At 39.7% G+C, this 15,895-nt stretch overlaps 1 protein-coding gene across 1 annotated transcript; it reads right to left on the bottom strand.

Moving 5' to 3' along the window:
- Positions 1-7,079: 7,079 nt before the first annotated feature.
- Positions 7,080-7,999, bottom strand: LOC141601637 (uncharacterized). Its single transcript, XM_074421933.1, has 2 exons — positions 7,548-7,999; positions 7,080-7,371 (listed from the first exon to the last, which is right to left on the bottom strand). Exons 1-2 carry the CDS (start codon positions 7,997-7,999, stop codon positions 7,080-7,082), a joined length of 744 nt encoding a protein of 247 aa, XP_074278034.1.
- Between the last annotated feature and the right edge of the window lie 7,896 nt (positions 8,000-15,895).

The following is a 15,895-nucleotide window of genomic DNA, read 5'->3' as shown; positions in this document are numbered from 1 at the left end:
CTCCTTGATGCTTGCTTAAGTCCATAAATGGAACGCTTAAGTTTGCATACTTTCTTAGGATGTTCAGGATCGATGAAACCTTCGGGTTGTACCATGTACAACTCTTCCTCCAAAAAGCCGTTTAAGAAGGCGGTTTTCACGTCCATTTGCCAAATTTCATAGTCATGAAAAGCGGCAATCGCTAAGATAATCCGAATGGAACGCAGCATGACTACGGGTGCAAAAATCTCATCGTAGTGCAAACCTGGCACTTGGGTGAAACCCTTAGCAACTAGTCGTGCTTTGTAGATATCTTGCGACCTTCCATGAATGCTTTATCTTGTAAAGCCATTTGCATTGAAGGGGACGAACCTTAGCGGATAAGTCAACAAGATCCCATACGTTGTTCTCATACATGGAGTCCATCTCGGATTGCATGGCCTCAAGCCATAGCTTTGAGTCAGAACTTGTCATGGCACCTTTATAGGTTGCGGGTTCACTACTCGTTAAGAGTAGAACGTCATCTATGTCATGTTCCTCGACCATACCAATGTATCTGTCCGGAGGAATAGAGACTCTACCCGACCTCCTAGGTTCCTCAGGAATATTCACCGCAGCCGGGATTGAAGGAATTGGTTCCTCCAATGGTTGCTCGGTGTTTGGTTCTGGAATCTCCGACAGGTCGAAGGTTCTATCACTCTTTGCATTCTCGAGAAATTCCTTCTCTAAGAATGTCGCACTAGCCGCAACAAAAACGCGTTGTTCGGTTGGCGAATAGAAGTAATGACCACGTGTTCCTTTAGGATAACCTATAAAGTATGTCTTGACCGATCGCGGGCCGAGCTTATCCTCGTGTCTCCACTTGACATAAGCCTCGCAGCCCCAAACCCGTATAAAGGACAAGTTGGGGACCGTTCCCTTCCATAGTTCATATGGAGTCTTGTCAATGACTTTAGACGGACTTCGGTTAAGTATTAGAGCGGCTGACATAAGAGCATAACCCCACAATGAATCAGGTAAAACCGTGTGACTCATCATGGATCGAACCATATCAAGTAGTGTTCGATTTCTCCGTTCGGACACACCATTCAACTGAGGTGTTCCAGGTGGAGTTAACTGTAGGGCAACCCCACAGTCCTTCAGGTGTTGATCAAACTCGTGAGAAAGATACTCGCCACCACGATCTGAACGTAGTGTTTTAATCTTTCTACCTAATAGGTTCTGTACCCTATTTTGGTATTCCTTGAATTTCTCAAAGGATTCACTTTTGTGCTTCATTAAGTAGACATAGCCATATCTACTCAAATCGTCCGTGAAAGTGATGAAATACCTATAGCCTTCTCGTGCGGTGATTGACATAGGACCACATACATCCGTGTGTATGAGCCCTAATAGGTCAGCAGCGCGCATTCCAACACCTTTGAAGGAAATCCGAGTCATCTTACCGATGAGACATGATTCACACGTGCCAAATGATTGAAAATCAAAGGCCGAGATAGCTCCATGTTTGATGAGTGTTTTACGCGTTTCTCATTAATGTGTCCCATACGGCAGTGCCATAGATATGTTTGATCTTTGTCACCAACCTTTAACTTTTTATTCATTACGTGTAATATTTCCGAGGTCTGATCTAAAACATAAATTCCGTTCATGGAAAGCGCCTTGCCAGTAAATCATATCGTGTAATGAGAAAATGCAAGCATTGTTTTCTATTACAAATGAAAAACCATGTTTATCAAGCGCAGAAACTGAAATAATGTTTTTGGAAAGACTAGGTACATAATAGCAGTCATATAATGACAACTCAAATCCGCTTGGAAGCTGGATCACATATGTCCCCTTGGAGATGGCAGCTACTCTTGCTCCATTCCCAACACGCAGGTCCACCTCACCCTTTACGAGGGGTTCGATGTTTCGGAGCCCCTGCACATGATTACACAGATGAGAACCACAACCAGTATCAAGTACCCAAGTTCCGTAACTTGCGTGGTTAATCTCAATCATATGAATAAAAGTAGAAGAGAGAGAAGACATACCAACAGGTTTAACACGACCTGCCTTTAAGTCCTCATGATAAACAGGACATGTGCGTCTCCAATGCCCAGTCTTGTGGCAATGATGGCATTCCATGTTTTCACTCTTGCTCTTTGTCATGCACGATGAGTTACTCGACTCACCAGGACCACTCTTACCCGAACCCGACTTCTTGAACTTCGCCTTACCTACTGTTAGGTTTGCTTGGGAGATTTGCCCTTACCTTTCCCTTTGTTTGACACAACGAGAATATCCTGTTTCGAGCTCCCACTGCACTTCATGTCCTTCTCGGTCTGTACGAGGAGGAGTGCGATTCATGGGGAGTTTTCTTCAAATCATTCATATAGTAATTCGCTCCAAATTGCGAATAACCATCGTGGAGTGAGTGAAGAATACGGTCGATAACAATATTCTCGCCGATGTTACGATTAAAGGTCTCCGAGCTTCTCGACATTCTCAATCATGCCGAGAATGTGTGGGCTAACCGGTTGGCCCTTCTGGAGTCTCGCATCAAAGAAGCGAGTGGTATGCTCATAGGTCACGATTCTCGGTGCTTTCGAGAATTCCTTAGTGAGCGTGGTGAAAATCTTGTTTGCACCTTGGGCTATGAAGCGTTTCTGCAAATTGGGTTCCATTGCAAAAATAAGTACGTTCTTTACCGCACCAGCTTCTAAAGCGAAATCGTTATACTTGTTGATTTCGTTAATTCCAACCGTGGGGCCTGGGTTTAACGGCATGGGCTCAGCGGATATCCGAGCTTTCCGTCGCCAGCGGCAAGATTCCGTAATCCGCCTCCCGTCCGCGAAGTTGGATCCGTCATTCTTCAGTCGAGTGGACTGATTCATCTGACTCATGAAGATCCTAAGCCAGGACTCACGGTCCAATGTGGCACTTGGCATTGGGTTATCTCTCGGCAGCCATTTTTTTTTACTCGGCAGAAATTTTTTTTTTTTAATTTGCTGCGTTTTTTTGGTTGCTTTGGGAACCGTGTCTTGTTTACACGGTTGCTCTTGTTGTTGTTTTGTCTCGAAAACCAAACCGTGCCATGTTTTACACGGCTGTTTTGTTTCAAATTTCATGTTGTTTTTACATGTTATTTTATACAGAGATTATAGCAACATGTCAAGTTTTTGTCAATTGTTAAATTTGTTTTGATGCGTTTTTGATCAAAATTACAATTGATCTTGTCTCGATATATGTTTTCACGAGGGTTTTGAAGTTTTCAGCCACTTTTGCATTCGATCGAGCGTATTTCTACTCGATCGAGTGCTGTTTCTGTCTTGTTTTTGATCGATCGAGTCCCTGTTGTACTCGATCGACCCTGTCTCAAAAACCTTTTGCTCGATCGAGTCCCTGTTGTACTCGATCGACCCCTTTCTAAACCCTACTGCTCGATCGAGTTGTCCTCGTACTCGATCGAGCAGATTTGTTCGGACAAGTGGGAGTTTGTTTGAGATGTGAGATCTCGGTTTCTACAGAGAAGAATGCTCTTTGAAACCCTAAAAATTTAGCGAGAATGAATTAGGTTAGACAAGAGGAGAAAGCTCTCCTTTTGTCTTGGTGATTCTCGGCCAAACCGAGTGAGAGGAGCCCGTATGGGCTTTTCAATTTCTCTTCACTTAAACTCGCGGTCCGGTCCATCACTCGCTAAGTGTATATGACGTGGTCTGATTATAAACTGTTATCGGTTATCGGAAATTAAGGCATCAGCTAATAATTCGGGTTAGTTTGAATTATTAATACGTGTCCGACAAAAAAAATATTGTATAATTATTTTAATATACATTTAATTAAATATAAATCACGTATATTTAATTTTACGAATTAACTGGTTAATTCGCCTTAGCCCATGATATTTAATCCGTATTAAATATAATATCTCAACATCACATATTTGACTAATTACTTAGTCAAATAACTCGGACTAACTGGTTAGTCAATTTTTGGCATCTATATGACAAGTATTTTCATCTTGTCACATCTCTCGAACGTATCCTATAGGTGTGACTTTTAGGGACCAGTTGATCACCGCCATCTGTATGACAATAACGTCAAACTTATCTAGCAAGCCAACCGTTATTGATAAACGTGGATCAACTGATAATAATACCAAAGTATGCCCTTTGATCCTTTTAGAGGTTTATAAGTCCTTGCACTAACTGTTAAGGACACCAACCCCAACATTGACGGCAAAACTCGATCATCAGTCCTCTACGAATCCGTGCCCTAATTACAAGATAATAAAGTATGCAATCAATTATAGCCCAATATATCAACGTATTGAACAAATAGATATTACTACGATTAGGGTTCGATCTCAATCCCTAATTATGACTCACGATTGATTAAACAACGATTAGAATACTTACGATAATTAGAAAGTGAATTGTTAAACGGAATATGAATCGAGCGTGCTTTTCCTCTTTCTTCTCCTTCTCACGATTAGGGTAAGGGGTTTGTGTGATTGTGTTTTAAAACTGACAAAAGAGTATAGGTATGTTGTGGTTTGTGTTTATATAGGAGTAGGTGTACTTAGGTTTACGCAGGATTAAAATCAAGACCTTTTTATGTTAACATGTATGATCCTGTGGTTACTCTATTCAAGTTAATTACATCTTGCTTTGATATGCCTTGTTAGATTATATTCTTTGTTATGCTCATTTTGATATAATATGACTGGGAGAACCTTGAGTTACTCCCCACTGACTGTGGCACTCATGTTTCATTAATGACAGGTATTAGTTGGTGCATTTATGGGCTGAAGACATGTGTGAGCTAGCGAGTATCGTTGACCATTGGATTTTTGTCTATCGTAATGCTTAGACTCACCTATTTAAACTTGTTATTCATGGGATATCTTTTACCCCTATTTGCAAGACTTGGTTTGTAATAACCTAAGATTATTTTTCTTTATGTTTAGTGAACCTTCGTGTTTGAACTTTAAAAGTTTTCAAAAACCCGTGTTTTTTCGCTGCATTTTTACTCGTATATTGTTACATATTATCGCGGGGGTTTACACTCTCCCTTCTCTATAGAACTCTACCAAACACTATTCCATGGATATTGAGCTTCGATTTGAAGATGATGCTTCCTTTCCTCCATCTTTTTCCCGATCTACCATTTGTAAGTCGGAATCTCACCTTTTTTATTTCCTTCTATGTAAACCCTAACTTTTGGGGGATTTTATGGGTAATATTAATTAACAATTATAATGAGTATTATGGGTAATTTAAAAGTAATAATAAAGAGTTTTATATAATAAAAGAGTATAAGATATTTTTCTTTTTGGGAAAATGTAATAAAAGAGTTTTATGGGTTGATTGTCTCCAATCAACCCACCATTGAATACAGTTTGAGGTAGGTAATGTGACCATACACCACTCAGCAAGCAACTGAAGACACTGGTTGCTGTACACACACTCAAAGAACAAATGCTTATGATTTTCCTCTTGCAGTCGACATAAGAAGCAGCAATTCTCCTGTAATACCTGCATTTTGACAAGTCTATCCTGTGTAAGAAGCCTCTCTCGAGCCACCAACCAGCATAAAAAACCATGCTTAGGAATTATCCATCTATTTAGCATCCAGGGATACCATGGCACCTTCTCTCCATCAGGTTTCAACCATTGATATCCCTCCATTATACTATAATGCTCTGTACCAGCAGCAGTAAATAAATGGTGTTTTGATATATCCTTCACCTGGCATATCTTTCTCCATGCCCAGCTACTCCCCACCCCTGTAATATAGTCTTACCATGGAGTCTGTTTTCTATAAACTGGATGGACCCATTTAACCCAGAGGTGGTCCTCTTTATTAGCCACCCACCACACATACTTACCAACAGCAGCAACATTCCAAACTTGTAAGTCTTTAAACCCCCAGTCCTCCTTGCTTCTTAAGTTTGCATATGTGTTCCCAGGAAACTAGAGAAGGACTTTCCTTCTAATCATTGTCATGCCATAAGTAAGCCCTGCAGATGGCTTCTATCTTCCTTATAACAGTTTTAGGCAGAGTAAAGATGCGAGCCCAATAACTATGAAGAGTAGATAAAACTGCTTTGATAAGCACTGTCCTGCCTGCATATGACAGTTTTCTAGAGCTCAAACCTTTGATCCTGTCAACCACCCTCTCAACCAAACAATTACAGTCTAGTATAGATAGTCTCTTTGGAGAGACACTGACCCCAAATATTTAAAAGGCACTGCCCCTCTCTTCATTCCAGAAGTAATTTCAATCTCCTTGATCATCTGCTCATCAATCCCATTGCAATAGATATTATACTTGCTTTTATTCATGACTAACCATGTTGCTTTGGAGAAGTAGTCAAAATATTTCAGCATCAATTCAATAGGAGCTCTTTCCCCTTTACAAAACATGACTAATTCATCTGCAAAACAAAGGTGAGATAACTTAATCCTGTTGCATAAAGGGTGGAACTTAAACTTTTCATGCCTCTGCACCACCATTAGGATCCTGCTGAGATATTCCAGGCATAGAGTAAACAGTAAAGGGGAGATTGGATCTCCCTGCCTGAGCCCCATCTTTCCCTTAAAGAATCCAAAGTTTTCCCCATTCAGTGATATTGTGTATGATGGGGTTGTGACACACTGCATTAGAATCTGGGTGAACTTGACTGGGAAACCTAAAGCTTGCATCATCTCCTCCAAAAATCTCCACTCTACAGAGTCATAAGCCTTCTGCAGGTCAAGCTTCATCATGACTCTGGGTGAGCAGCTCTTTCTCTTGTACAATTTTATCAAGTTTTGGCAAATGAGGATGTTGCCTACAATGTCTCTACCTTTAATAAATGCACTTTATGATGGACTGATCAGATCAAGCAACACTTTGCCAAGTTTAACACATAGTACTTTAGATAGGCATTAGTAGGTGGTGTTACAGCAGGCTATAGGCCTAAACTGTTGGACAGTTTTTGGCATCTCAACTTTAGGGATTAAGGTGATAGTGGTGTTATTACATTGCTTCATGAGTTGGCCAGATTGGAACACACCCTTAATTGCTGCAATAACATCAGGACCAACAATACCCCAGTTGTCCTTGAAAAATTAACTGCTATACCCATCTGGACCAGGGGCCTTAGTCCCAGGTATGTCAAACATAACATCCTTGCTTTCCTCAGCTGTTAAATGAGCATTCAACACAGCACAGTGCTCCATACTCAAGCATGTGCCAGCCTTCACTACCCCAGTATTAATCCTTCTGACTTCAGTAGATGTGCCTAGTAAGAGTTCATAGTATGATTCAAATGCCTGCTGGATGTCCTCAGGTTTAGTACATAAATTATTGTTAATGTCCCTTATTTGAAACACTCTATTTCTTGCTCTTCTTCTCTTGATACTTGCATGAAAATAGACAGTATTATCATCACCAAGTTTCATCCACTCAATTTGGCTTTTTGTTTAAGGTACAGATCTCTAGCTTTGATCAGTTCCTCAAGATCCTTAGCACACTCTCTTTCAGAATTACTCAAGTTCACATTCAGGGGGTCCTGAATCAGCATAATTTGAATCTACCTCAAAGAAATCTCTGTAATATGAGTCAGGTTTTCAATGTCCCCAAACTGGTTCTTGTTTAGTTTTTTCAAATCATGTTTCAATCCCTTCAACTTTTTAACCACTTTAAACATTGCAGTCCCTTTACATTCTCTTTGCCAACCATTTCTAATAATACTTTCATAGTGAGGAGATAAGGACCACATATTAAAGTACTTAAATGAGGTACCTCTTCTTTGCCCCTCACCTTCAAGCCTTATAAGTGCAGGGCAATGATCAAACATGCTTTCAGGTATATAATGAACATAACTATCAGGGAAAGTAATTGCCCATTCATCATTAATAAGCATCCTGTCTATTCTACTATAAACTTTGAAACCAATCTCATGTTTATTTGTCCAGGTAAAAAAAGCCCCTCTAGCCCTGAAATCAGCTAGCTCACACTCATGAACAACCTGCAACAGTGGTCTCATCTCAGCTACTTTATTGAGCCCATACACCACATTAAACTAGAACTTGTGTTTCCTGGCTTTATCAACAACTTTTGCATGAATACTCTAAACAGTAATATCAAGCACATCTACTTCAAAAGAGCTGGGGTTCCAAATGAGCCAAATCCTGCCTCCTTTATGTAAGCTAGTATTGGTACATATGGCCCAGTCATCACACAAATTAAATCAACTTTATTCCAATTTTTGTTCTTAATCTTTGTCTCTAGTAATCCAAATAATCCCACTTTATTCTGATGAAGGAGTTTTTTATTTCTTTTTGTTTATTAGGGTTATTTAGACCTCTTAAGTTCCATACTCCATAACTACCCATAATCAGTATTTGACTTACTAGTTTCCCCTTTTTCCACAATTCTATTATCAACCATCCCCAGCCTGAACTTCCGCAAAGAGTTAGACAAAGCTTCCATAAATGATAAGCCCCCAGGAGTAAAAGTTCTATTTCCCCTAGTCTCATTATTCATTAGTCTAGTGATAAATCTCCTAGGAAGAGAACTCTCCACCACCGGGGTTTTTGGAACCATTACAGGAGTCAGTGCAACATGTATTGCAGGTGTTGTGACAGTCTGCTTCACGGGCTCCTGTCTCTGAATAGGGACAGTATGAACAACCTGTGTTTTCTTTCCAGGTGCTGGTTGTTTGGGAATCCCTGGTCCCTTGGGTTTCCACACTTTTTTAACAACTGGTTTGGTACCCACTTTCCTGCAATTTTCAGATAAATGTCCCAATCCCTTACAAGTCGTACATGTCAGAGGCAACCAGTCATATACAACCTTGAAAGTTTGGGTTTTGTCATGTTCATCAAGGAAATTAATCACATAAGGGAAAGATTGGCCTATGTCAACCTCAATCATAATGCGAGCAAACCCTAAGAAATTCTTATAAAGGGTAGCATCTGTAATACTCCGTATTTATAGGTCTTGGGGTACTCTATCGAGTAGACCTTACTCTGTCGAGTAAGGGTAAGTTGCGTTTTAGAAAAGTTTCTGACCTGTTGGGTACTCGATCGAGTAGCTGGGGCACTCGATCGAGTAAGGGGGTACTCGATCGAGTACCTCGGGTACTCGATCGAGTAGCCGGTTTACTGGGGAGTTTTCCCGGGTTTTGTTAATTATGCGATTAAGGTATATAAGCTTTGTCGTCATTATTCTAAATCACTTTTGCAAAACCTAAATTACTGTTTAAGAGAGAAAGCAAGCAAGTTCTTCATCCTAATCGCATTATTAGCAATACCCGGAGTTTGGAAGGTCAGTTCTTAGCGTTGATTATACCGTTGAATTCCTTGCGTCGAGGGTAAGACCTATGTACCCTTTTTATTGTCTTTCCTTTGATTTGGTTAAACCCTAATTTAGAGATTTGGGGGTTTATGTGTAGTATGTGATTTGGTAGCCTTTATGTGTTGTATGATAGGAGGAGGGTTCATAGAGGAAGCTTTTTGATTCAGCAGTAGAGACCGTCTGATTGTGTGCTTACCAGGTAGGATTTCCTACTCAGTATTAGTCCCATAATGGGATATTGGTTGATGTGTTGAGATTGATTGTTGATATAGTAATTGTATTGTGACGGTCGTGATTGCGATTGTGTTTGTGATTGTTGTCTGTGGTTCTCGAGGCGTGTCCTCGGCTGAGTGGGGTCACTTGCGGGAGTTGCTTCACGCCCTAGTTTCGCCTTCTGTGGAACCCGCCACAGAAGGGATGTGCATATTAATGGACAGGGTTATCGCTCACTATGTGGAGCGGGGATTTGATGGGTACGGCTGCGGTCCCCCATCGGGGGGTGGTCCAAAGTGGATGATCGTGATTGAGATGATTGGATTTGGCGTGATTGTGTGTGTGTGATGATTAAGTGTCTGTTTATCTTATTGTTAATATATATTGAATTGTGTGATTAGTAATCGACCCGGTGTTGTTTTGTAAACCTGCGGTGATCCATTCGGGGATGGTGAGCAGATATTGAGCAGGTATTGAGATGAGTACTGGGATAGCTGGGATTGCCACGACATGATGATAGGAGTCTTCCGCTGTAGCTTATTAGTTATTTACATTTCAGTTAGAACAGTCAGTTTGAGAACATGTATCGTACTTTTGGTTTGGTTTTGAGAATTGTAACTTTTCGCTAAGTATTTATAATAAACGTTGTTTCTTCATTGTTATTTGATTATCATTGCCTCGGGTAACCGAGATGGTAATGTCTTCATACCTGAGTGGTCCTGGTAAGGCACTTGGAGTATGGGGGTGTTACAGCATCATCACATCTGATGAATTTTCCAACCACTTCACAAATTTTCTTAAGACGCTCCATTCCCCAGAATTTCACATCAAGCCCAAATAATTTCATCCAAATTGGTATCCGTTTTACATCATGTTTCACCAACTATGTGTCAGGTTTTCAGTCTTTGATAATAACAGGCTTGTTATCAAAGAGTAGATGACCATTGTTCAGGACAAATTGTTGCTGGTCCTTCGTCTTAAGCCTCACAAGGAAAATACCATTAGGCATGAAGGAGATCTTATCCACCTTCTGAGCTTGCCACACTCTTCGCACAAACCCAGATAAAATAGAGCTCGGTGGGTTCGCGCCATGGACGTAACAAACAACAGAAGTAGACCAGAATTAAATCTCACCAGCTACGTCTTCTTTTGTTATCTGAACCATTAGAGTACCTACTATCTCATCTGCTGTTTCCATCTAAGGCTCTTCATGGTCCAATTCTTCATCCTCCAGGATGGATTCAAAGTCGATTTCCAGTTCCTGGGTCGAAAACTTTAATTGTCTATGATGCGATTTTCCTTTATTCCGTGTACTAAAGCTTAAATCAACCTGTTTTTGTGAATTTTGTGAGTTTTTTTTATTAGAAATTAGAGTTTTTTTATGATTTTTTGGTGATTTTCTGGATCGAGCCATTGCTTGATCAAATACCATTAGGCATGAAGGAGATCTTATCCACCTTCTGAGCTTGCCACACCCTTCGCACAAACCCAAATAAAACAGAGCTCGGTGGGTTCGCGCTATGGACGTAACAAACAACAGAAGTAGACCAGAATTGAATCTCACCAGCTACGTTTTCTTTTGTTATCTGAACCATTAGACTACCTACTATCTCATCTGTTGTTTCCATCCAAGGCTCTTCATGGTCCAATTCTTCATCCTCCAGGATGGATTCAAGGTCAATTTCCAGTTCCTGGGTCGAAAACTTTAATTATCTTTGATGCGATTTCCCTTTATTCCGTGTACTAAAGCTTAAATCAACCTGTTTTTGTGAATTTTGTGAGTTTTTTTATTAGAAATTGGAGTTTTTTTATGATTTTTTGGTGATTTTCTGGATCGAGCCATTGCTTGATCAAAAAGCAACCGAAAATTCTAAGTGTTTCTCTCTCTTCCTTTCTCTCTCTTCATTTTTCTCCCTAGTATAAGATATATTGTGATGGTAATTATGTGATTTATGTAGGATGAGACGGTTTTGTGAGACGGAGTCTTGATTATCTTGAGTTGCTTACGGAGTTTGCTAAAAGGTAGGAATTCCCTACTCGGTTTTGGTAATATGGATGCTTACTCATATGTCAAACTTGTTGTTGTTAGTCTTACATGATAATTATATTTGCATTATAACTTGTTGTTGGATAATTGTTGTTGGTTTCATCTTATTGTGGGGATTTCATTATGACATGATAATGGGTCATTAGTGTTGGTCTCATATTGTCATTGGGTTGCATTATAACATATAAAAGGGATATTGTTATTAGTCTCATAATGTTGGTGGTGATTGGCGGAGTTGTTGTTGTGTTATACGGTTCTTGAGGAGACGTAAGGCAGTTTGAGAGACCGTCTTACGCTTGGGTCGCCTCTTGGGGTTTCTCATCCCAAGAGAGACGTGCACGTTTATGACTTGAGTATGGAGGGACACGTTTTGCGCCACAAATTTTGGCAGGCCGGGTCCGGTTAGCTCCCGGGCTCGGCACCACGGGTGCGTCCCGCGTACCTGTTTTACGTGCTACGGTCTGGCTATTTGGTGGCGGTGTTGCGATGTTGTCATCGGGTTGTTTGGTTCTCTGGGCGGGTTCCCGGTACTGGTGAGGTGGTTGTGGAGACCCAGTGATTTACTCTTGCATTGCATTGCATATTCTCATTTACGTGTTATCTCGTGAGTTTTTGTATTATTGAAACTGACGTGTGTGGCTATGTGTAAACTGTCACCTTCTTTAATTGAGGTGGCTTGTGGTGATCCATATGATATTTCCGATCATATGGGGAGCAGTTTGGAGTACAGGTTTAGATATGGCACGATCGGTCATGGGCCGTGCTAAGGAGTTTGGAGTCGAGTTGCATAGTCACATGATAGACGATGTAGGTCTTAGAGGAGTTGTATCATGTATAGTTCACTTTATGTTATTCATTTATGTAATTCACTAAACATGTATTTTAATAAATTGTTACTTAATTGTAGTTCCGATTCACTGCCTCGAGAAACCGAGATGGTGGTACTCCCGATTACCTTGGTCGGGTAAGAGGGGGTGTTACATCTTGTGTGCCCTTTTTTGGTATACCATCAATCTAATTGACACTGGTATCTCATAAATTTGTGTTGTCATTTGGTAGTTGTTGTCCTCTTCGGTGTTTTTTACGTTTGGTAGTCACGGCTTGCTACATTTGGTATTTTGTACATTTGGTTATGTTTGTGCACACTTGGTTCATTTGTTCGTTTTGTGGGTTATGTTCAAGTCAGAGTGGAGTTTAATGAGGCAGATAAAGACTTGAGAGTCGATCATATTGAAGCTTATTTTGGTTCGTGTTAAACAATTGAGGTCACATAGGAGATTGTAGGATTTTAGTGACCTAGCAATTGTCTCCCAGTAAGACTTTAGTTGCTTTGCTTTTGGTCTTTGGTTTTGTTTAGGAAATTAATATATTTCCTAATTGTATTTGTTTCCTAATTAGTTTAGGTCTCTTATTAAGGTTGGAATAAATCTATATAAAGACCCTTATATCAGTCTAGATTGAGAGAGAGAGAGAGTAGATTTGCGGGGTTCCTCCTGAGATGAACCTCTCAATTTGTTTCGAACTCTAATTGGTTGGTATTTTTCTGTCTTTGAGATCCGAGGAGTTTGTTCGGATCATGGTTGGCCTCAAGGTCATATGTTCTTCATCTCATTGCTGAGATCTTTCCAGGTTGTCTTTTATTAGAGTAGTCTCTTTTATCCCTTGAGATGACCAAATTTGTTGGCAGAATTTGGCTCCTTATTAAGCACATGTATAGTGGTCAACTGTTGTACAATTATCTCCACAATAGTGAATTTTCTCCCGTTTTCGGGTGGACGTAGCTAGTGATTTTGCTGATGAACCACATATATTTGTGTGTCAACTTTATCCGTTATTCGCTAATATTTTATTCTTATCACCCTAATAAACTAATGATTAGGTAAGAGCATGACTCTGTTACATGAGGACATATGGAATTTAAGTTAATAGTTTGTTAATAAACTCTCCATTAGGCTATCATTAAGCATGTTTTATGTTGAACGATTTCTTTTCGAAATCGCGTAATTGTAACAATGACTTATGTCCATCGTTGCACAGATGGTTAAAAATCTTTTGATTGAAACAGACTCAAAGACCCATCTTGCATATGCAACAAAGTGATGAAAGGTGGAGCTGCTTATATATAAAACAAGCCTTGTAACAATAAGCATAGCCTGAATGTTGTATGAATTCTAGTTTGTGCTTTCTTGTTGAGATTGTAATACCCGGTATTTTAATATGATATTATATTAGGCCGAGTTACCAGCTGGGTCGTGTAGTGTATTTGTGACTCGGGTAATTATGTGACTCGGGTTTTAATTAATCTAACTAGGCTAGGCCCGTATCGTCTTAATAGCACCTATCCTATATGTATAACCCATCTAACCAAACCCTAATCTCCCTATCACCATATTCATTTTAACCATGAGAAAAGAGAGAAAAGAGAGAAGAGGGAGCCGTGTGTGAAGGGAGCCGCGTGAGGAATTGCGAGGCGATTTCTCAGCCTATTCTCATCCTATTTCGTAAGTAGACTATCCTATTACCTCTTTATTCAATTATTAGCATAATTATAGTAGTATTGGGATAATTTTCGTAACCCTAGAATTGGTTTGGGGGTTTTTTATTATAAATTGTATGAGATAAATGAATGGAATAGTTACAGCAATTTACAGATTCGTTGGTCTGTGTTATATGAGTGTTTTACCTGTCTTAAAGCTGTGGGATACAAAAAGTTAAAGAAGAGACTCATGTTTATTCCAAGTCTAGTTTATGCCTGTGAAAATTGGTAGCATTTCACCGTGTAGTTTTTCCTGAAGAAATTATTTGTGAACGTCTATCTGAAAAGTCCGCAAATCAGTAGAGGCTGAAAGATTACTTCTAAAAAATAATTTAGATATTGAATTGGTGCTGGGTCTTTTTCATATATTTAATTTAAAGAGTTTAGATGAGTTAGGCGTTGGTTTTACTTAAGAATCATTTGTCAAACTCGTTTTATGAATCAATACTTTTTATGCGACGGTTTCTGTCAGTTTTTGGAAATCAGTCTGAAAACCCTTGATAAGTTTGGAATTTGAGAAAAACACGTTAGATATAAATTGTATCTAAGACTCATGGGGTTCCATTTCAATTGGCCTTGCATCAATTCAAATTTTCTGGAATTAGTTATTCATTTTATACCGAGTCTGCCATGAGCAGGAAAATCAGGAAAAGTCGTGTTTGTTCTTTAAATTGATATTCCTAATAAGTTATGATGAGTCTAGGTTATGTGCATGATTAATTGACTGAGTAGATGGTAATTATACATAATTATGTTATGTAGGTGATGGATAAGTGAAGGATCATAAGTGATTGCTTGTGTGTGCTTGGATTGCGAAAAGGTAGGGAAATACACTTGACTTATTATCGTTGATGTTGAATTGTGTTGACTTGTTTGTGTTTCGTATGACCAAACTGTGAACGTTGACTTGCTTTGTGGCTGTTGATTTACGTTATGATCCATATACTGGAAGGTGATTGACTGAATTAATCGTATTGAGTATGTTATCACAACATTTGGTAACCGGCATGATTTTATGATTGATCAGTTCAAAGATATATATATTGTGTTGCATTAATTTCTTTTGAGCATTCATATGCATTGGAGATGGAGGATGTTGTGGTGATGTGGTGTGGTGAAGATGATGTTGTGATAAGGCCCAGGCGGGTTCTGCAGGACTTGCCCTGGTGTCCTCAGCGAGTGGGGCGGATCGGCTACGGTCGATATATAGTCTAAGGGGATCGGTATGGTGGGTGTTCGGGTTATGAGATATGAGTTGAGATGGAGATGGAGGTGACGGAGGAGCATGCATATCATATTTTGTTGTTTCATTGTATTCCCTACTCAACCTCGTGGTTGACCATGTGTATTCGTGAACACCTGTGACGATCCAAATATTGGGAGCGGGCTTGACGGGTTTATGAGATAGGTGGGAGCTTGATGGGCGTGAGACACTGGATCAGAAGACTTAGTAGCTAGATCATCATTTAGAAGACTTTCACTTTCATTTATGTTAGTTCCTTGTAATTTAATGTAAAAGAGGTTTTGTAATAATTAAGTTAAAGTAATTATATATTTTGCCTTGGAGTTTAATTTGTTATTCACTACCTCGGGAAACCGAGATGGTAACAGTCTGGTTTATTAGGGAATGTCTTGCTAAAGGCTCCTTCATAAATCGGGGTGTTACAAAGTGGTATCAGAGAGAACGATCCTCAGGCCTAAACCAATGAACCCAATGAACGTAGGATGTGTCTAAATAAAATGAACCCCTAGGAATAAACTGTTAGGAGCTCACAGTGCGGTTAAGA

Source organism: Silene latifolia, chromosome 9, assembly GCF_048544455.1.
Source record: "Silene latifolia isolate original U9 population chromosome 9, ASM4854445v1, whole genome shotgun sequence".
NCBI lineage: Eukaryota > Viridiplantae > Streptophyta > Magnoliopsida > Caryophyllales > Caryophyllaceae > Silene > Silene latifolia.
This window is presented reverse-complemented; position numbering and strand designations above follow the sequence as displayed.

Excerpts from the sequence above, each read along its gene's own strand:
- LOC141601637 (XM_074421933.1), bottom strand. The coding sequence starts at position 7,999 with ATGAGACCACTGTTGCAGGTTGTTCATGAGTGTGAGCTAGCTGATTTC. Across the intron at positions 7,372-7,547 it reads ATTACAGAGATTTCTTTGAG|TATCAAGAGAAGAAGAGCAA; the intron begins GTAGATTCAAAT and ends TTTTCATGCAAG.